The sequence below is a fragment of the Phyllostomus hastatus genome, unplaced genomic scaffold, assembly GCF_019186645.2.
Source record: "Phyllostomus hastatus isolate PE091 unplaced genomic scaffold, TTU_PhHast_1.1 phas_contig_29, whole genome shotgun sequence".
Classification (NCBI taxonomy): domain Eukaryota; kingdom Metazoa; phylum Chordata; class Mammalia; order Chiroptera; family Phyllostomidae; genus Phyllostomus; species Phyllostomus hastatus.
The window spans coordinates 47,795,847-47,816,781 of record NW_025333835.1 but is presented as its reverse complement, the minus strand read 5'-3'; the positions used below and the strand labels follow the sequence as shown (position 1 = coordinate 47,816,781).

General features: G+C 67.0%; 1 protein-coding gene across 1 annotated transcript in view; it reads left to right on the top strand.

Moving 5' to 3' along the window:
* Window positions 1-20,935, top strand: part of MICAL3 (microtubule associated monooxygenase, calponin and LIM domain containing 3) — a 132,504-nt gene that overhangs the window by 98,615 nt on the left and 12,954 nt on the right. The window contains 12 exon segments of the mRNA XM_045839199.1: window positions 1,011-1,285; window positions 4,369-4,512; window positions 5,436-5,498; window positions 8,303-8,416; window positions 9,083-9,229; window positions 9,614-9,696; window positions 10,757-12,123; window positions 12,125-12,531; window positions 12,827-12,921; window positions 16,291-16,341; window positions 17,501-17,611; window positions 18,541-18,634. Coding sequence (XP_045695155.1) covers window positions 1,011-1,285; window positions 4,369-4,512; window positions 5,436-5,498; window positions 8,303-8,416; window positions 9,083-9,229; window positions 9,614-9,696; window positions 10,757-12,123; window positions 12,125-12,531; window positions 12,827-12,921; window positions 16,291-16,341; window positions 17,501-17,611; window positions 18,541-18,634 — 2,951 coding nt within the window.

Genomic DNA, 20,935 nt, shown 5'->3' with positions numbered 1-20,935 from the left:
GATTCCCAGTCAGGGCTCATGCCTGGGTTGCAGGCCAGGTCCCAGTAGGGGGCGCGCAAGAGGCAGTCACACATTGATGTTTCTCTCTCTCTCTTTTTCCCTCCTTTCCCCTCTTTCTACAAATAGATAAATAAAACCTTAATAAAAAAAAAAAAAGGGAAGCAAACAAATGAAAACTTAAAGGTGAGGCAGAAACAAAGCCTAAGCAAATATGGAAAAATAATCGAAGTCCAGGAGCCACCTTTCTGCCTGAGGTCCTAGCACTCACGCTCACCCACGTCAGACAGCTGGGGGGGGCAGCGGCAGAACCCCAGTCCTGAGGGCCCGGCTGCCTGAGCTTCCGAGGGCGTGCAGCCCCCAGGACAGGCCACGCTCTGCCCCGGGTCACCTGCGGGAGCTCCCAGGCCACCCTCAGCTCCGCTGTTTCCTGGAAGGACTCAGCGCTCCCTGACAGGTGGCACACGTGTGAGCCGGGCAGGTGCCTCCTTGCGGGCTGGGCCAGGCTGGGCAGGAAGGAAACAGCGGCACAAACACAGCCGCTTGTCAGGGGCGACGGCCGGGCTCAGGTGCTTCCGCCCTGTCCCCACGGCCCTGTTTGGCCCCATGCCCGCTGCCCCCCGCCACGCCCAGCTCGCCCGCCCCCCTCTGGCACCCACACCTCAACCGCCCACCGGGGTGCGAGGACGCCGCTCCAGCCTCTCACGCCTCCTCCGCTCCGTGTCCCGGGCACCCGAGTCCAGAGAGCGGCTCACGGTGAGAGGAGACTCTCTCTCCGCTCTTGACCCCTGGGGTCAAGAGTTCACATCAGAAGGGCCCGGGGCCTCTCGTGGCCGTGTGGTGTCGGCCGCTCACCTGCCTCTCTGCCCTCCCGCCCCTCCGGTCTCCCCTGGGCAGGGCAGCAGGCTGGCCCTCCAAGGGGTCCGTCCCTCCCTGCCCAGCAGTGCTCTGCGGGACATGCGTGTCCACCTCACGCTTTTCCCCCCTCACGTGGCCTGTGGTTCTTCCCATAGCAGCTCTGAGTCCGAGATGGAGGAGGAGGAGGACGAGGAGGACGGGCCCGCGCTGCCCACCTCGGACCTGGGCGGCGTTCCCTGGAAGGAAGCTGTGCGGATCCACGCGCTGCTCAAAGGGAAGAGCGAGGAGGATCTGGATGCCTCCAGGAGCCGGGAGCCCGGGGAGGAGGAGGAGCAGGAGGAGGAGGAAGAGGAGGAGGAGGAGGAAGAAGAGGAGGAGGAGGAGGAGGAGGAGGAGGAGGAGGAGGACTACGACGCGGAGTCCAGTGAAGGTGAGAAAACCATCCCACCCGCCGTGGCCCTTCCGTCCCGCGGCGCCCTGCCTGCCTCTGACCGCGGCCCTGGGCGGCGGAGCCCTCGCAGCCCCCCAGCACCCCCCCAGCAGCCCCCAGCAGCCCCCAGCAGCCCCCGTGCGCTCTCCAAGTCCCCATTGGAAGGCAGGGGCCCACGTTGGGGTCTGCGTGCCCTTCTCCTTGTCTTCCACTTTTTCCTTTTAGTTTCAGCGAGTGAAACTTGCCTTGCTAAAGAAAGGGAACTTAACTTTCTGGAGGCTCCCCAACACCGGGCGCCCGATCCCGCAGGCTGCGAAGACGGGCGCTCACACGCGCTTGTTCAGAGCCGCCGCCGCCGCCGAGCGGGGCTGGGGGCCAGGCTCCCGCGGGGCGGGCTCAGCCAGGGCCGGGCGCGCGTGTGCTTGTCCAGACAGAGCGGCAGCTCCAGCGTCCAGCTCGTCCAGCTGGCTCAGACGTGTCCGTGCTCTGGTTCAAGTGTTCCAACCCTGGCCCTGCGCCTGGCCCCGTGTGTCCTCGAGTGAGGGGGGAGGAGCTGGCTGGGCCTCCTCTTCTTGCCGTGGAGGACGCAGGGTCCCACTCTCCATCCCCTGGCTGCGCAGGGGTCTGATGGGTAGAGACCGAGCCCCTGAGAGCAGAGCCCTCTCCCTGGGGAGCATGGGGGAGAAGGGCCTCCAGCCCAGTTCCTCCAGCCTTGCAGAGAGGCCGTCAGTCCGCACGGCCGGGGCATGCAGCGCTGGCTCTGCTGGCTCGGCTGCCCCGTCCACCCAGGGTCTGTTTTCTCGGGTGCAGCGAGGGCACAGAGCCCTGCCGGCCAGTCACACGATGCCCCGTGGTCTGAGGCCCCGCCTCGGTCAGAGGCAGGGCGTGGCCAGGCCTCCGGGTAGCTTCTCCGCCCCTTCTGCGGGGGTGGGACCCAGGAGGCGGCCCTGTGTGGGGTGTGGAAGGAGGCAGCCCCGGGCCTGGCGCTGCCACTGGGTTCTCCTGTCCAGAGGCTGCATCTCTGGCCCGGCACTGCCCCACGTCCCTGCTGCTCATGGGGCCACGGCGCAGGGTCATGGCGGTGTCCTCTGCAGCAGAGCTCGCCCTGCCCCTGGCAGACTGCGCTTCCTGGGCCCGAGCCTGGCATCGAGACCAAGCCCTCGGGCCGGCTTCAGAGAGACACAGGCGAACTGCCCCAGGTTGGGCCTGGGGCGTGGCCTGGATACCTGTGTGGGCAGAGGCCGCCGCCTCGCTGCTGAGGATAAAGCTGCCTCCTCGTTGTCTCCCTGCCGCGTTTGCGGCTGTCTGGCTCCCCCTTGTGTAGAAACAGAGGATTGCCCTGGGGCAGAGGACAAGGCTGCTCCGGCCGTGCCGCCTCTCCCCCCTTCCAGCACGGGGGGGGGGGGGGGGGGGGGGGGGGGCCGCCCCCCGAAGCCATCCTGACTCTGCCCACAGGGCAGATGGCACGTGCAGATTCCTGTTTCCTAGACAGGCTTCATGCAGCACACAGCCTGGGCCTGGCCATCAGGCCGGCCGGGCCCCAGATGGCACGTGGGACGGGCTCAGGAGGAAACTGGGGGAGAGCCGCGGCGGCCGCCTGTGTCCAGCTGCACGCTCCCCTGTTCCCCTCGTCCGGTGCCGCCTCCCGTCGCAGCCCCGTCCCCAGAGGGGCCACGGGTGCCCAAACCTCCCTCCACCGCGCCCTCAGAGAACCCCGGGGGCAGACCCGGGCCCACTTACTGCCAGGAAGCAGGGAGGAGACTCACACTCTCCCCACCCCCGTCGCCGTGAAGGTGAAGGGGCCCCGAGTCTCTCTCTGACTTACCTTCCTTGGCCCGAGACGCCCAGGCCCTCTGGTGGCCTCGCGGTGACTCCGCCCCACCCAGCGCCTCCAAGGGCCAGGCGGCCGTAGGAAAGCCCCCAAGTCTGCAGGGACCTGCGGGTCTGAGTTTGGGACAGCACGGTGCCCGCGGCCCCGTCGGGTGGTCTCGCTGCACTGCGGCCCAGGCCACGGTGCCTGGCGCCTGTAAACACACAGCTGTCTTTTGCAGCAGTGAGGCCGAGGCGGGCTGCACGGTCAGGCTGCTGGCGCAGCTGCCGCCAGGAAGTGCAGGATCCGGGGCAGGTGGCCCCGCTCTTGCCTCCTGGAGGGCCCGCCTCCCTTCCCCAGCGCGCCCTCCCCTGAGCTGCTGGCTGTCCCTGTACCTCTCCCCGCTGTGTGGCCTGGCCGCGTGCAGACCCCTCGAGCGCTGGGAGCGAGAACAGTCCACAGGGCCCTCTGGCGAGTCCTCGTTCTGCTGAGAAACTGGCACCCGTGTCCAGGGACTCAAGTGGAATTTAAGGAAAGGGGGCTTTGAGCTCAGAAAAAGGAAGAGGGATTGTCGGCCCATGAAGTCCTGGAGCTTTGGGAACTTACGGGACGGAGCTCTGCTTCCCTGCGCCCGCGGCCGGGCCCCCCACCTCAGCCCCCCCCCCACGGCTGCGTCCCTGCCATGGGCCCACGCAGGTGGGGGCCCTGACTACAGACGGGAACCTGACACTCCCGGAATGAGCATTTCTGTCCCGTGCGGGTTGGCTGGTCATGGCAGAGGGACCGTGTCCGTCCCGCCTCATTCTTGTCACTCGGTTCAACTCTCAGAAGCGGGGCGGCACGGCACCCTGCTGGGTGACCTGGGACGGGGTCCGCTCTGTGGGGCCGCCCGAGGCTGTGGTCAGGTGCCCCTTCTCGAACGTGGCCTTGGGTCTCTCGAGGGCAGCCACGGTGAGAGAAGCATCCAGAGGGAAGCTCTCGGTGCTCAGGCCACGTCTCCTCGTGCAAGTCCACGGCGAGCGTGAAACGTGAAAGGACATCGCGTGGGAGCATGGGGGCCACGTGTGTGCGGCCTGTCGCGTGGTCTCGACATCTGCCTCTTTCTGGTTCAGTCTGGCGACGAGATAACGTTTCTCTCTGTTTCCTCTCCTGTGGTGTTTCCTTCCCTCCCTCTCTCCCGCCCATGACTGTTCGCCTCCCGCTCCCTCCCTGTCATCGCTCCCGTCCTCACTGCTCCCCCCCTCCCCACTCCCCCCGCCGGGACCGGGCGCAGCAGCTGCCCGGAGCCAGAGGCTGCCGCAGGCCCCGAGCGCGGCCGACCCCCTGGAGATCCAGGCGGACGTGCACTGGACGCACGTCCGGGAGAAGGAGGAGGAGGAGCGCACGGCGCCCGGCTCCGCGCCCTCCACTTCCCGAGGTAACGGCGTCCGACCCCGCACCCAGGCCTCTCTCCTCGCCGTGGGGCTCTGCCCTCACGGCCAGAGCACCTGCCCGGCCAAAGGAAGAGCTGACAGACACTGTACTGTCTTCATGTTGCTCCCCGCCCACCCTGGGCAGGTTCAGAGGTTGTGAGTTCTTTCCCCACACGTGCAAACTGGCAGGCTGAACTTGACCTTGGGGTGCAAAGAGTGTGCTTTCTTTCCCCCGTATGAGGAGGCCGGTCGCTCTTGCCCCGCTGGTGGAAGTCCAGCCCTGGGCTCCTGGGGTGTGCCTGGCGGTGCGTGTGCGTGGGCAGGAGGGGCCGGGAGGCCCGGGGTGAGCAGGAGTGCGGGTTTCCGGGGACGGGGACGTCGGGGAGGCCAGTGAGTCGCTCTGGGCTGTGGGTGCGGTGGTCTGTGCCCCGTCTGGCCACAAGGGTGCTCGAGCAGGAGTCGCGTGATTCCCCCGCTTCCCGCCTCTATCTTGCTCACTGAACCTCGTTTCCGTCCAGTCCCAACAGGAACTGCGAGTCTCTGAGGATGCGAGGGGGTGGTTGGGGAAACGCCCGTCATGCGCATGCGGTCGTTTGATCTGCTCCTCCCAGCCCCAGTCTTCACCCACAGGCAGGAGCGCCGCGGTGAACTGTTCCCTCCGCGACGAGGGAACCGAACTGTTCCCTGCGCGTGCACGCAGAGGCCCTGCGCGGCCCGGACACAGCGGCCCTGAGCCCCCGCCCCTGCCTGAGCTCCCCCCCCCCCCCCCGCAGTCCCTCCACACAGGCTCGCTGCCCGACGGTGCCGACGGGCTGCCCGGAACGCCGCCACGGCTGCTCTCTTGTCCTGGACTTCAGGGGGCGACGCGACCCTGCCCGGGGGTCCCCCGTCCTGTGTAACGTCATGTTTGTGTCTGTTTCACATTCAGCGCCTGACCTCCCCTCCGCGCGCCGCGCAGCCGTGCAGGCCTGGCTGGAGACAGTGTCCGGAGGTAGCCGGGGTGTCTGTCCTTCCGCTCACGTAACCGCTCTCTCTCGGCAGCTCCGCTGACCCCTAACACTGGACTCCCAGCCCCGCGGCTATGCATGGGGGGCGGGGGCGGGGCACGTGCATGCCTCCCCCAGGGCCCCTGCATGGATGGACACGCTCCCCACGCACCACAGGGGTGAGCCGGGTCCCGTCGGGGACAGAGGCCAGCGCTTACTCTAGCTCACAGAGATCGGGCAGAGGCCAGCGCTGCGGGGGCACCGTCCGCGCTGAGGTGTGCGGTCTGCAGGCCCTGTGGGCACGAAGGAACGCGGGAGTCTGCGGAGGGCCCGTGGGCCCGCTGACGCGCCAGGGCAGGGGCAGCTGGTGCTGCGGGCGGACGTCGCTCAGCTCGGAGAGGGGGGGACGGGCAGCCTTAGCCGGGCCTCCGGGCGGAGTGCGGGGGTCTCTGTGAGTCCTTAGGCCAAAAGCTGGCTGGGAGGCCTCAGTTGTCCTTCCTGCACTTTTCTGGGGAGAAGAGTGTTTCTCAGCGAGGAGCCCCTGGCATCTGGGGTGGGACAGCTCTCTCCACTGCGAGACGTGCGTGGCCCCTGCCCTCCGAATGCCCGGCAGCCGCACTCCCGCCCACAGGACACGCACAGACCGGCTGCACCGATAGCCCTCGGAGAGGGGGCTGCTGTGCCCGAGGGTCCCTGGGTCGGGCAGGGTGGAGCTCACGGGGGCCGCCCATGTCCTTCGGGCAGCAGGAGGCAGGCGCGCCTGCCCACATGCCGAGGGAGAGGAGCTGAGCCACTGCCGCCCGCTGCGAGTGCAGCCGGCGAGCGCCTGCCCCCAGCATGGGTGGACAGGCGGGGGTGTCGGGCGTCCCCGCTGGCAGCTGAGTGGGACTGCAACCTCTCTCCCAGAGTCCTACACCCCACCTTGACCTGGACCTGACCCCAGTCCCACCCCTCCGTCTGCAACTCTGAGAATTGCCGCCCGGTGCCCCGGTGCCCTCACCTGTCTGTGTGACACCTGTGTTGTGGTCTCTTGGGGCACCTCCGAGGGCTATGGACTCTGATCTCTACCTTTGCAGTGAGGCGAGGGGCAGGCCAGGCTGGGACTGAGGGGGTCCGGGGCCTCAGGCTCCCCCAGAGTCGCTTCCCGTGTGCCTGCGCACAACGGTGCTGGGACCCCCTCGATGCCTGGCGTTGGCACGGCGGCCTCCGCCGTGGGCCCAGGTGCGGTTCCCACCGAGCCGAGGTGCCTGCGAAGGAGCCAGGTTCTGGCAGGGGAAGCGTCCACCAGCTGGGTTAGCAGGGCTGTGGCGCAGCCGTGAGCTTGGCTGCAGGCAAGTGGTGCAGGTACGAGGGGCACAGGCGTCCCTCTCCCCGGCGTGTGGGACCGTCTGAGTCGCCCCCAGGGCTTCCCCAGCAGATGCCGCTGTTGCAGGTACGCGCAGGGCCAGGGCGTGGCCGGCTCCCCGGGCTACTCCGCCTCCTCTCAGAGGGTGGGATAGTCACCATCTGCCAGCCCCTAAAGTGTCTTGAGAAGCCCCCCCATCTCCCCAAAACTCGCACTGTTAGCCCAGACCGGTCGGTCCAGTGCCCTGAAGCTGGGTGTGGACCGGGTGCCCCGGTTCAGGGACCTCGGTGTACGTGGGCGGGGAGGTGAGCACACAGCCCGAGGAACCACTCCGGCGAAAGCTCACGGCTCTGCCGCGGCACCCGGAGGCCAAGGCCGGCGTCTGCTAAGTGCCTCTCCCCTCCCCTCCCCCGAAAAGATGGGCACTTCCTTGATTTCCACTGGACGGTGGCCTCAGCAGCCGCTCCCGGGTGTTTCTGACACGCGGGCCCTGCACGCTCCCAGGTGTGGGGCTGCCGGTGAGCAGACCGCGACCCAGGCGTCCAGTGTGGGGAGCTGGGCTGTCCTGGGCTGGGCACAGCCTTGTAAGGAACCCTGCAGCCGAGCTGTGCTGGCCCCCCCCCGTGCCCACCGACCCGTGGGCTCTGGTGCTCGGGCTCCTGGACGCACAGACCAGACTCCAGGCCCCTTCCCCAGGGTGACAGACAGGCTTCAGCAGCGATGTGGGGATGGCGGTGCTTGGAACCTGAGAGGGAGCCATAGGGCCCCAGACAGATGGGTGACGCTGGTATTTCACAGTGGCCTTTCAGACTTTCAGTGTGGGCTTTGAGCGTGCAGAGGTCAGGGGCAGCTGTGAGTGTGAGTGTGTGTGAGTGCGTGCTAGGGGCCGGCTGCTCCTCAGGAGAAACGAGTGCGTTAGTGCTTTGTCGCCTTTGCAGCCCCGAAGGGCTAGGCCTGGGCCCGGCGGGTGGACCTCACGCATCCCCTCTCCCCACCCTGCGCTGCTCTAGAAAAGCATTTCTCTCGATCACCCCACGCAGAACTGCCACTTCTGCCTGCCTGTGGAGGGGGTACAGTGTGGGCCACACCTCCCACAGCGATGTCACTGACGCAGAACACCGCAGCCACTACATGAGCCACACGGCCACGGCCAGTGTCGTCACAGGCAGGAGTCAGAAACGGCCCCTCCAACTGCATTAAGGGACCCGTGGTGGGGGGCGCGGCCACGCAGGGCCAGGCTGGTGAGCCCTGAGCGCTGCTACTTTGCACTCGGGGCTGCTGGGCCTGGGCCTGGGGGGGCCACGCCCCCCTGCCCTCCGCGGGAGGGAGGAGGTGACGGCTGAGCGTGAGTCCACGCCCACGTGACCCATGGAGGAGCCGTCTCGGGTGTCAGGAAGGGCCCCCGCAGGGCGCTCTGCCTGCCCTTCCCCTTCCTCTCCTTCCCTTGACGCGTCTGCTTCACAGGCCCGTCGGACGAGCCTGGCCTGGAGGAGGACGCAGACTCGGAGCCCGCGGAGATGGAAGGGGAGGCCGCTGAGAACGGGGACCCGGGGGACACTGGTGCAGAGCTGGATGACGGTACAGGGACCCCAGACCCCTCCACGGGAGTGGCTGCCTGTTCCCCACGGCGGGGCGGGCCAGAGTGCTCTGGGCCCGGGGAGGGCGGGAGCGGTGCACGCTAGCAGAGCAGGGGCTCGGGGGAGCAGCTGCTCGACCTCCTGGTCGTTCCCTGCTGGGCCCTGATGGGGGGTGCGCTGTGCCCCCGCCCGTCGGCCGCTGCTCAGTGCAGCCTGCACCCGTGCAGCCGTGGTCGAGAAAAGGAGCGGAACGGGGGCCTTGTACGGAGCCTGTGGCCCATGGGTGCTGTGTGAAAGCCAGACACGGGAGGTGGTGTTGTAGAGTTCCACTTTGGTTGGTCGGGAGACAAGGGGCAGGGGCTGGGCTGCAGGAGTGAGAGGGGCGGTCCAGGCCGTGGTGGGGGCCGCACGGCTGGAGCCGCCCACGGGAGAGAAGCACTGGTGAGTGGTGGCCCCCTGCAGCGAGGCCCACTCTCCCCGGGCACACCCACTGGCCAACGTCAGCCTTGGCCTGTCAGCTGCATGTCCAAGAAGGCGGAGCCCAGCGCTTTGCAGAGAGCACCACGCTGCTGAGGGAGTGCGTCCGGCCTGGCGTCAGCCGCTGGGTGAGGAGCCGCGCGCAGGCCCCGGCCTGGCTGAGCTCCCTGCGCTCCTGTCCCTCCGCCAGATCAGCACTGGTCTGACGACATCCCCTGGGAGGCCGAGGCCGAGGTGCACAGGCCGCTGCCGGCGACGGCAGGCGTGGAGCTGGAGCTGAAGGTCTCAGAAGACCGGGCGGCTTGGCCCGCTGCCTCTCCACAGCCCCGAGGGAGAGGTCAGTCTGCCATCGCAGGAGAGGCCCCTCCGGACCCCCGCTGAGGCCGCACGAGGACGGTGGCACTGGGGCGCCCGCACACCAGCCTCAGATGACAACCCCTGCCCCCCGTGCCTGGACCCCGCATGCGGTTTCGGCACCAGCCCCTTTCTGGGTGTCACTGGGCCCTGAGAAGGTGGAAGGAACGGACCGTCCACGGGACAAAAAGCTGGCACTCCTGACCCCGAGTGTGCACAGAGGGCGCCTGGGGGGCCGGTCGCCTTGCTCCTCATCCTGCACCTGCAGGTGGCCGAGGGCACCCCGGCCCCATCACAGAGCTGGTGGGGGAGGTACCGTCCCTGGGAGTGGGTCTCCTCCTGTCAGCCCTCCGTCTCTGCCTTGCAGGTCCCTCCCAAGTCTCCAGTCCCATCCGGCCCACGGCGGCAGAAGCTGCGCTGTTCCCCCGCGTCCACAGCCCCACGGCCGAGGTAAGGGTTGGGGCTCACTGGCAGGGGCAGAGCTGGCGCCCCAAGCGGATGTGTTGGAAGTTAAAGCCACCATGTTTGTGGGATCACTGGTGCAACAAGACAGGTGCACGTCTCCTTGATGTTTGGTTACATTGAACTATAAATTTTAAGTATTTTGTTTATTTACTTTTGAGAGAGAGAGAAGGGAGGGAGAAAGAGGAAGAGAAACATCAATGTGTGAGAGATACATCAGTCAGTTAGTTGTCTCTCATGCACCCACTGCTGGGAACCTGGCCTGCAACCCAGGCATGTGCCCTGGCTAGGAATCGAACCCGCGACCTTCCAGTTTGTAGGCCAGTGCTCAGTCCACTGAGCCACACTAGCCACGGCAGAACTGAATTTTAAAATTAAAAATATGTATTCAGATTACCAGCGGTATACGAACCACACGTTAGAGAGTACTGTGTAAACACGTCGTAACAGTGTGCCCCGTGGAACAGGCTTTGGGAAACACCTGCTGGAGAGAAGACCAGGGAGGGAAGTCCGAACTGCAGGCGGGCCTGCTGGCTCGGGCCTTTGGGGTCCTGAGCAGCGAGGCGAGCGTGGCGGCTTTGGCGGCTTTGGTGGCTTTGCGTGTGCCGTGGGGGAGCTTCCTGAGGCAGGGGTGGGTGGGCAGCGGGTGGGGGTTCATGCAGGGCTCCCTGGACCTTCGACCCTCCCGAGGGGGACAGTTTATAACACGGGCTGTGAAACAGCTGTTTCTAATCCGCGCACCGGGGGCCCTGACGGCCGGGTAGGGAGAGCAGGCTGCGCTGTGCCTTCTGACCGGCACGTGGCCAGCGGCAGGGGACGTGGGGTGCATGCGTTTGAGGGTGGCCAAGCCCCAACCACCGAGTCGGTCCAGTTGGCCTGAGGGGGTCTAAAACCGCAGGCTGCGTGGAAGGCCCTCCTGGAGGCTCCGGGGCAGCAGCTGCGGGTGAGAGTGAGCGCAGGCCCTCAGGGAGAGAAGGTCCCCAGGGGCTCTCTTCTGACCACCAGCCCTGGCCATCTGAGCCGTGTCTGTCTGTCTGCGTTTCTGCAGGGCACCCGGGTCCCACTCCTGTCTGGGGTCGCCAGGTTGAAATCGCCTGAGGAGCGCCTCTTCCCGGAGCTCGTGGTCCCCAGAGTGGACGTTGCCACTGACCAGAAAGCTACACCCTCTCCTGCCCACACCCCTCCCGCGGCCCTGCCGCCTCGCTCCCCGCTGGCCGCCCCCGCCCTGCTCCCCATTTGCTCCCAGCCACAGCCTTCCTGCGAGGCCGCCGTCCCATCGCCCACCTTGTCCCCCATATGCTTCCAGCCTGGTCCAGCCAAGACGTCCACCCCCCTGGCCTCCGTCCCCGTGAAGAGCCAAGGGGACTCCCAGGACCGGCTGGGCAGCCCCCTGGCTGCAGACGAGGCTCTGCGGCGCAGCGACCTGGTGGCCGAGTTCTGGACGAAGAGCGCTGAGATCCGCCGCAGCCTCGGGCTCACGCCCGTCGACCGGGGCAAGGCGCCCGAGCTCAGCCTCCCCTCGCCCGTCCTGAAGCCCGTGTCCCTCAAGGCCTACTCGGTGGAGAAGTCCCCTCAGGGCGAGGGGCTCCCTCTCCTGAAAGCCCCACCTGTTCCCAGGAGACCGGGCCTCCCGCAGTCGGAGGGCGACCAGCCCTGCCTGCCGACCCCCAAGTCCCCGTCTGACCGCGAGCCGAGGAGCGCCCACGAGGAGCGGCGGGACCTGTCCAGCAGCTCCGGCCTGGGCCTGCACGGGAGCTCCTCCAACACAAAGACCCTGGGCAGCCAGAGCTTCAACACCTCGGACTCCACGATGCTCACCCCGCCCTCCAGCCCGCCCCCGCCCCCGCCGCAGGGCGAGGAGCCTGCCACTCTGCGCAGGAAGCACCCCCAGATGCCTGAGTCTCAGGAGGCGGAGCCCAAGGCCTCGGGGGTCCCACCGCCCCCAGCAGCCACCGCCCTGCGGCCACCCCGGGAGCCGGCCCCGCCCCCCCGGGAGGAGGTGCGGAAGTCGTTTGTGGAGAGCGTGGACGACATCCCCTTCGCGGACGACGTGGAGGACACCTACGAGGACCGGACCGAGGACTCGAGTCTGCAGGAGCAGTTCTTCACGCCCCCGTCCGGCCCGCCCCTCTCCGAGAAGCCCCTCCGGCCACCCGCAGCCAAAGAGAACGGCAGGTTGCCCGGTCTGGAGAGTGGGGTGCACCTGCAGAAGAGGGGGCTGCCTGTGGTCTCCCCGGAGGCCAAGGAGCGGGCCGAGGAGCGCATGCGGGCCCGGGAGAGGTCTGTGAAGAGCCAGGCGCTGAGGGACGCCATGGCCACGCAGCTGCGTCGCATGAAGGAGATGGAGACGGCGGCCAAGGCCTCCAGGCCCCCCGGGGGCCCCAGCCGCAGACCCTCCTCGGGGCCCCCCAAGGGCAGAGTCCCCGGCCTCGCGTCCCACCAGAGTTCCGGAAGAGCCCACCGCCAAGCACAAAGCCGCCAGCGAGGAGGCCCTGTCGCCCGCGTCGGACGCGGGGCCCCCTGACGGCTCGCTCACCTCCTCCGAGGGCTCCAGCGGGAAGAGCAAGAAGAGAGCGTCGCTCTTCTCCCCACGCAGAGCCAAGGGGAGGGCGGCCAAGGGGGAGGGGCGGCCCCCGGAGAAGCCCGGTGCAGACCTTGCAGAGGAGGCGGCCCCCAAACCCAGGTCCCTGTGGAAATCGGTCTTCTCTGGGTACAAGAAGGACAAGAAGAAGAAGGGAGACAACAAGTCCTGCCCCAGCACCCCCTCCAGTGGGACCACTGTGGACTCAGGGAAGCACCGGGCGTCGCCCAGACTGAAAGCAGGTGTGTGGGCACCTGGGGCCCCCCACAGCCCTCCCCGCCCTGGGGCAGGGCACAGGACACGTGCCTCTCCGAAGGTCCTGTCCCGTGCCCCGCACCCCAGCCCGGGGCCCTAGAGCTGTGCTGGCTGGGGAGGGAGAAGGGGCGGAGGCTGTGGGAGGACAGCATTGCCTGCAGACTGCAGCCTCCACGCTCTGGCTGCTTGGGTGGGGAGCGGCACCTCAACTAGACATGACCCAGACCTCCAGCCCAGGCCAGCGCCGGCGCTGCCCTCACCTGGCCCTTCCTCTCCCCCCAGAGTTGCAGCTCCGACGCCAGCTGAGCTTCTCAGAGGACTCAGACCTCTCTAGTGACGATGTCCTCGAGAGTGCCTCCCAGAGGTCGAAGCGAGAGGTATGCAGGCCAGTGGGCGGCTGCGGGGGCCGGGGGTGGGGGGGCTTGTGTGGCTCAGGACCAAGGCTGCTGCCCTCCGTGCAGAGCCAGAGGGGCAGGCTGAGCCTCACCAGCGGTGCAGGCAGGAGATGCAGCAGGACGAGCTCAGGCTTCTCGGGGGGCTGCCAGGGCTCCGGCATCCATGGCAGCAGTTTCTGGGTTCAGCTCTGGGAAGACAGGTGTCCCAGGCCAGTGGATGGAACCACACACTCCGTCTGTCTTGGGGAGGCGCCGTGCGCTGTCCCTCCACTCCCCCGTCCCCGGCAGAGCAGCACTCCCCAGGCCGGAGACGGGGCTGTCTCTGCCCAGGCCCCGCGGGGCTACGAGGACCGGGCCTCCCTGGTCTCCACCACCAGCCCTGGGTACTGCTCCCCCTGCCCCTGCCCGCCCAGTGGAAGGTCTAGCTGCCTCCTGCTCCCCTTTTTGAATGGAAAACTTCCCCAGAACGTTCTGCACCTTCTTTACCACGCTTCCCAGGACTTGGCCTTGCCTGCCAGTGAGGCTGCAGCAGGGCTGCGCCCCACTCCCTCCTCCTGGCCTGACCCAGTTCCTCTCTAATGGTTCGGCAAACCAGCTGTCGTCTCACTCCTGACGTGTTCATCCCCCTGGACCACGCCAGCGCTGCATCTGTCTGTTCTCCTAGGAGGACGCCTGGGTTGCCGGGGGCCACAGGAGACAGGGAGCTCCTGTGTGCCAGCCCCGCAGGGACTTGGTGGGGGCCGGGCCCTGCCCGGGGTCCTGCAGGGGCCTGGCGGGAAGGAGCCCGTGGTCTCCGTGTGGATGAGCAGACCAGTCAGTCCCAAACGTCCATCTGTGGTTGCTTCCGGGTCGGGTCTCTGCACCGTTCCTCTGCTCACCGGTGACCCGTCGGGTGCCGTGCCGAGCAGCAGGCTGTCCGAGCTGGCGCTGCCGAAGCCACAGCTCAGCAGGCGCAGCCTCTCCCTGCGGAGCACACGGCGGCAGGTCCCGGACCCACTCCCGGAATCCTGCGTCTCACGTCACACGTGCTCCCTCGGGGGCGGCCGTGGGGGGAGGCAAATGTCCTGACGCCCGCTGGGGTGCAGGCCAGCTGAGCGGGAGGGACCGCCAGTCCAAGAGGAGAAGCTGAAGGTGGAGGGACGGGGAGGGGCAGGCAGGCCGTCACAGAACGGTCCCGGGATGTCGAGTGCAGCGCAGGGGGTGCCGTCAGCGTGCTGGGGTTGCTGTGCTGGCGGGCACTGGGACCACCGGGCCCGCGCTCTGTGAGCATTTGACCGTCCGACCCCCGCGCGGTGCACCCGGAACCGGGACAAAGGGGTGGCGACTGCCCACTGTCGCTGGAGAAGACGGGGCGCTCACGCAGGGAGACGGGCCGGAGCAGAAGCAGCCGCGGGCACTGGCGGTCGCAGGAAGTCTGATTGTGGGTGGTACGCACAGATGACCACACTGGGCCGTCAGCGCCAAGTCCCTGGAACTTCCCAGGTTCCGCGTGGGGAAGCAGCTGTGCCCAGCAAGAACTCGCTGATGCTACTGGGGATGAGGGGCCGTGATGCCCACAGAGGTTTCAGGGAAGAAGGTGAGACAGAAAGACCCTCTCTCTCCATGTGTGCAAAGCCAGCCAGCCAGTGCAGGCGACAGTGTTCGCTGTTCTGCTCTGTCAATTCGTTTGCCCGCTTGCAGAGTCTCGGAGCAGGAGCGAAGGGACTGTGGGCACCAACAGGAGCAGCTCCGATGGACTCTCACGGGGCCCGGTGCTGCCCGCACCCCCAGCGGCCAGGCGGGGGACCGCACCTCCAAGTCACAGGCCCACTCTGAGGAGGCAGCTGGGACATTAGTGCCGGGGTTTTGTTTCATTTTTAAAAAAACAAAAATAACTTATTTAAAATGTTTATATAGAAAAATTAAGATAGTACACATTTTTATAAAGATTTTATTTACTTTTAGAGAGAGGGGAAGGGAGGGAGAAAGAGAAACATCCATGTGTGGTTGCCTCTTGCATGCCCCCTACTGGGGACCTGGCCTGCAACCCAGGCGTGTTCCCTGGCCGGAGATTGAACCCGTGAGCCTTTGGTCCATATAGGCCACTGTTCAGTCCACTGAGCCCCACCAGCCAGGACACAATACATTTTTTTTAAATCGCCTCATAGCCTTACTAACAGGAGAGAGCTCGCATTTACATCTGTGACCGCTGCCACCGCAGCCCAGTCCAGCTGGCTGGAGATGTGCTGGCCCGGCTGGCCTACCCCTGGCACACGCGCTCTGGGGCCTCAGGCCTCGAGTCGCTGCCTCCTCCTGCCGGGGTCGTGCCCCTTCCCGCCAAAACCTGGAAAACGGCCGCCCGCAGCCCCCGCGGCGAGAAGGCTGCGTGCCGGTCCTCAGGTCGCGGTCAGAGGGTCCCCGAGGCTGCTCGGGGAACCCCGTCTTCTGTCTCCACGACTGACGTGTTCGAGCAACGGAATTCTTCCTCTCGGGGCACTGGTGGGAGACACGGGTCCCCCGAGAGGCAGGGTCCACACACTTAAATTTAAACATTGCCACCAGTGGCTCCTTCTTCCCAGGGCCCGTGGGGTGGGGGTCCCCACAGCCTCGGGAGAAGCGGAGGGGCCCTGGGGACGCTGCGTCTGAGGCTGTGGCTCTCCACACCGGCGGACCCACGGGCCGGGCGGGCGGCAGCTGCGACTCCCCTCCGCTCTGAGCAGCCCCGCACAGGGCTTGCGGAGCCAGCGGATGCAGTCCGCCTGAAACCGTCTGGTCAGTATCCGCCGTCCCTGCTGCTTCAGGGCCTTTCACTGCGTGTGGTCAGGAATCGTGCCCCCCACCTTCCCAGGGTTGCTGGCAGCGGGGGCGACCCTGGCCCTGCCTGACGAGCCCTGCCAGGGGCAGGGGGCCTTTGGGAGAGGGCGGGGGTCAGTACTCAGCTTGCTCTGTGTCCGTCCCTGCAACGGCCCCCACCCCAGGCCCTGTCCCAGCACCTGTGACATCCTGCAGGAAGGAGTCATCCAAATTGCCACAAGCAGACGGGCTACTGAGGGAGCGACGGCATCCATAACCACCTACTTAGGCAGTTTTAACTTGCGCGCAAGGGAGCTTGGGGAGAGCAAGAGGAGGTTGGGGCGTGAGGAGGAAGCCCTCTTCCTGGGAGAGCTGGGAGCCCGGCCGAGTCAGGGTGGGGCTCCCGAAGGCGCTGCTCGGGGGTCTGCACCCAGCCCTGCGTGACGTTCTGAAAAATAATCACGTTTTGGTCTTTGTGTTTGTTTTAAACTTATGATTTTGCTCCATTTCTGTGTTCTGTTTTTAATGATGATTGTCATTGCTGTTCTGTTTTGTTTTCCGTCGCCACCCCTTTAAAAGTCGGTATCTTTGCCACACGCCCTGGCGTCCGGGAGACCGTGTGCACCGAAGGTAGTAGCTCGTCGCGCCCGCCGGTCACTGTTGCATGCGAGTCTGTGATTAACCACGGCGCTCAGCCCCGCCACAGCGCACTAACTGCCCTGCGTGCATGGAGCGGCCACGCACAGCAGCCGCGGGCCACGGCTGGAGAGCATGAGGTGGCATCGGCCTGCCTGCCGGGGCCGGGCGCTGCTGAAACGGGGGCTCTCCGCCCTCCGCCCCAGGTCTGAGTGAGGGGACACGCTCAGGACGCCAGAGCAGCAGGACGCGGGGCCGCCTGCCTGGCTGGCTCCGCACAGACCCGAGCTCTGAGCGCAGAGCCGGCGAGAGGGCACGGCTGCGCTGCGCCCGAGCACCTCCCACACATCTCCCGGGAAAGGCCTCCCCTCTTGTTCTCTTGGTGGCCGGGAAGAAGGCGTTGGGATTGCAGGCAAGCCCTCCTGGCCGCCGCCTCTCAGAGGTCGCCCAGTGCCCTCCGGGGCGCGTGGCGCTGCCTCACGCCCCCAGTGCCCACTTCTGCCCCTGCAGCGGCCCTGGCCGCTGGTTGGTGGAGTCGGCTGGATTTGGCCAGTGGCTGCCTTGACTCCACGGCACCGGCCGAAACAGCCCCACCACCTGCCTCCTTCCGGCAGCTGCTGGGCAGCCCCCGGGGTCCAGGCAGGGTCACCCCTGTGGTTCCTTCTTCAGACTGTTAGCTGGTTCGGGGCTCACTCAGACTCAAAGTAGGAAGCCTGTTTCTGTAATTCAAATGCCACTTCTTTAAAAAACCATACAAATATCGCTCATCTGAAGAGAGAGGGTTTTGGTACCAAGCCAGAGCATCAGGGACCCTGATTTTCCTTTGCCTGTGTGTCTCCTACAGGCAGGAGGTGTGGGGAACATCTTACCGATATTTTTACCCTAAAAAAGTCCTGGGAAGAGCAGACAGCCTTGTACGGGAAACGGGACCCCTCTGTTGCACGGGCTCCCTGGCTGTCGTCCCCGAGCCTCCTTGTTCCTGTCACTGCAGGAAAGCGTCTCCCTGTGGCATTTTGGGCTGCAGCCTTGGGGTCTCCACATGGTGCACGTGGGTGCTCTGCGACCTGGAGCCGGGCCCTCGGGCCCCTGCTGACGGGTGCCGCCTGCTCAGGGCGGTGTGCACCTGACCGAAGAAATGTCTCGTTCTCCCCAGCCGAGAACTTACACGGAGGAGGAGCTGAGCGCCAAGCTGACGCGGCGCGTGCAGAAGGCGGCGCGGAGGCAGGCCAAGCAGGAGGAGCTGAAGCGACTGCACCGAGCCCAGGTAGCCCCAGGAGGGGCCCCACCCTCCTTCCAGCCAGCTTCGTCCCCAGCCCCCGACGCGGGAGGCTCAGAGGACGGGGCAGAACAGAGGCAGATGGGGAATCCCGCTGCCTGGGAGGATGGCCCCTGAGTCTCGGGCCACAAGGCCCTGGCTCACGGCGGCTACCCACAGAGCCTCAGCTCTGCGGGCTTGTCGGCAGAAAAAGGGAAGGGCCAAGCTCTGTGTTTCTGAGTTCCTTGAGGGGCCCCACGACCTGTCAGCCCCCGAGGGGTCTGCGGCTCCCTCCCCATGGTCCGCCCCTGTCTGCAGGCCCCCCAGATCCCGGACCACCTGGATTGGGGGCGGGGAGACTAAACGTAATTTCTTTATACAAAGTATTAAAAGATGCCTAAAGACAGCGTGGTTTTTAAACCCAGTTGCACGTGCTCAGACAGCACTGAGACACTGACCAGCACGCACGGACGCCAGCAGACCCCCTCCTCCCTCTGGAGCGCGTGTCGGGCCGTCCTTCTCCTGCACGTGCCTCCACGCGCACCCTCTGTGCACCCGCCGGCCGCCAGGTGGGGGTTTGGACGTGTCGTTGTCCCCCCCCCCCCCCGTGCTCAGGACCATCCCCGCACACACGCCAGCAGGCTCCGGCCAGTGGCCCTGTCCTAGATCCGCTTTTTCCCGGAGCAGAGAGAGGAGGCCACCGTCAGAGAGGTCCCGGGCTGTCGCACTCGATCCTTCCTGCAGGAGTCCAGCCCGCTCCCGTGGGCTGGCCGCCCCACACACGTGGCGCAGGCTGCCGATGCGCCAGGGCTCACACGCACCCTTCACGCACGGGAGCATCTGTCTCTCCTCCGGCGTCTGCAGAGCCCCTGACCTCCCAGCAGCCAGGCGAGGCCAGGTGGTGAGAGACCGGTGCCCCTGCGGCTTTGTCCCCGCAGATCATCCAGCGGCAGCTGGAGCAGGTGGAGGAGCGGCAGCGGCACCTGGAGGAGAGGGGCGTCGCAGTGGAGAAGGCGCTCCGTGGGGAAGCAGGTACTGTCCGGGCGCCCGGGGCCGGCGTCCCTGCGGGAGGCCCCCGCCCACCCCCACGGCAGGGCTGACTATGCGCCACCTCCGCTTTCTCTCGGGCGGGCGCCTCTGGGCCCCTGCAGCGCTGAGGTTGGGGGCTTCCTGGGGCTCCGGGGGAGGAAAGCCCATCTGCGTGGAGCGGCCCCAGGCCTGCCGCCCCTCCCCACCCTGACTGAGGCCTCGCCATCGGCCTGCGGGAAGGGCTTCTGGTCCACGTCCTCTGCCGCTGGCGAGCGCTGGGCCTGCCCCCTCCCTGCCCCGCCACTTCCTCGCGGAGAAGAGACGTGGGGAGAGGGAGCCCGCGCCACAAGGACCATCACAGAACTGCTCTGGCAGGGCCCGCCCACTCCCCGCACCACCTGCTGTCCTCAGCCCCCTGGCGCCCCTGCTGCCCTCGGCGCTCACAGCGGTGCAGACGCCCCGCAGAGCCCTCCACCTCGCAGGGTGCCGTGCGCCGACACCTGCGCAGTCCGGCCACCCAGGGCCCGTGGGCAGGCGCGGGGACTGTGGGGAGCCGGCACTGAGGGGGTGCTGGGCAGCAGCCACGAGGGCCGTGGGCTGGGCGGCTGCCGACCGGGGAGGGTCCCCAGCGTGCCGCGTGGCAGCACCCTGCTCACCGGGAGCCTGCGGGCGGGCTCCACGCCGTCGGGTGCGGAGAGAGCGAGGCAGCCTCCGGGTTGTCCGGAGTCCCTGTCGGTGCGGGGCCTGGAAACCGCCGGGCTGGCCCGGCTGCAGCTGGACACGGGCGCTGGGGTCCTGGTTGGTGTCGGCCTCCACCGGAGCCGCACGCCTCGGCCCGCTCTGCACGGGAAACTCGTCTCGTCTCCTGCAGGGGCACGGGCCTCCCCGGGGCAGAGGGGCTGTGGCGGGCCGTCTGGGAGCCCAGGGGAGCCGGGGACCAGAGCCAGGAACGGGGCCGCTGCCGACTCGCTGGCAAGCTCCTGGGGGAGGGGGGTGGCCTCGTCGTGGGAGCCTGGGGTCAGCTGGACGCGGGCTCTCGAGGACAGACGTTCCCAGGGCAGTCGGGCCCGGACGTGGAAGGGGGCGTGGACACCACAGCCTCGCCGTCGGCTCCGTGCTGGTGCTGACCTTCGGGTGAAGAGCAGATGGCGGGTGGGGGACAAGGGTAGAGTCCCTGCCTCAGCCACCAAAGGGAACGCGAGACTCCGAGGCCCCGTGGAGCCACGGGCCAGAGCCTGGCCATGCAGCGGCCGGCCAGCCGGTCCCCGTGTCCAGGTGCAGCAGTGGCCCAGCACCCAGCCCTTGCTCCTGCCCTGCACACCGACGGGGCTCCTGGGGAGGCCCCGCCCTCACCACTCCCTCCCCGGCAGGAGACCCTGGGCAGGGGCCTGGCCCACCCCTCCTTCTGCGCCTCCCTGCAGGCCACAAAAAACCAGGTGTCCGTCCAAGCAGGGAGTGAAGGGTCGCTCCGCAGGCACGCGCCCCGGGTCTCATGGCTCGCAGACGTGCTCAGGGAAGACGTCCTGCCTCCCCCGCACACACTCCGTTGCCGAGGCGCAGGTGGGCGGCCCCCTCCAGGTGCGCCCTGCTTGGCACAGCCACGTCTACAGCGTGCCGCAGGGTCTCCACCGCAGGCTGCCGGTGGCCGAGGGGACGGGGGGAGCGCACGTCGCAGCCTGGCCTAGGATTCCCCCCAAACCCTCCTTGTAGGTGTTTGGATAATTACCTTTTCATAGACTTATGCAGCCAGGATTTCGTCTAAGTCCGTGGTTTTCAACCTCGTTTTTTAGCAGCAGAAACCCTTTTTACAAACCAAGTTACAAGTTCAAGTCTAACTCAAGAAGAATCACTCTAGAATGTTAGCAAATACAAACTGGAAAATGCAGGTGTCGGTGGAGGGCCACCTCTACTCCCCGCGCACGTGGGGTGGGGACCCTCCGGACACACGGGCGGTGGCCGTGACGGGGAGCAGCAGGGCTGCCTCCACACTTAAATCGCTGATGGGTGCAGCGGCAGCCCACACGCTTCCTGAAGAGGGGACGCAGAGAAAGGCCTGGGCGTGCAGTGAGCACGTGCCCGGCGCTGCTGGAGGCCGTGGCGTGCGAGCCCCCGCCCAGAGGACCTCGAGTGACGGGCGTGTGCTACTTGCCGGAACATGGATGAAGGAACGCGTGTCGCCTGCCCGGCACGTTCACAGGGAATGAAGACACTCGCCAAAGCGGCGGAAGAAACGGCCTTTACCCGGCACACGGCTTGGAGTTGATGGTCTTCGGCGGACGTGAGATCGGCACATCAGACTTTTGG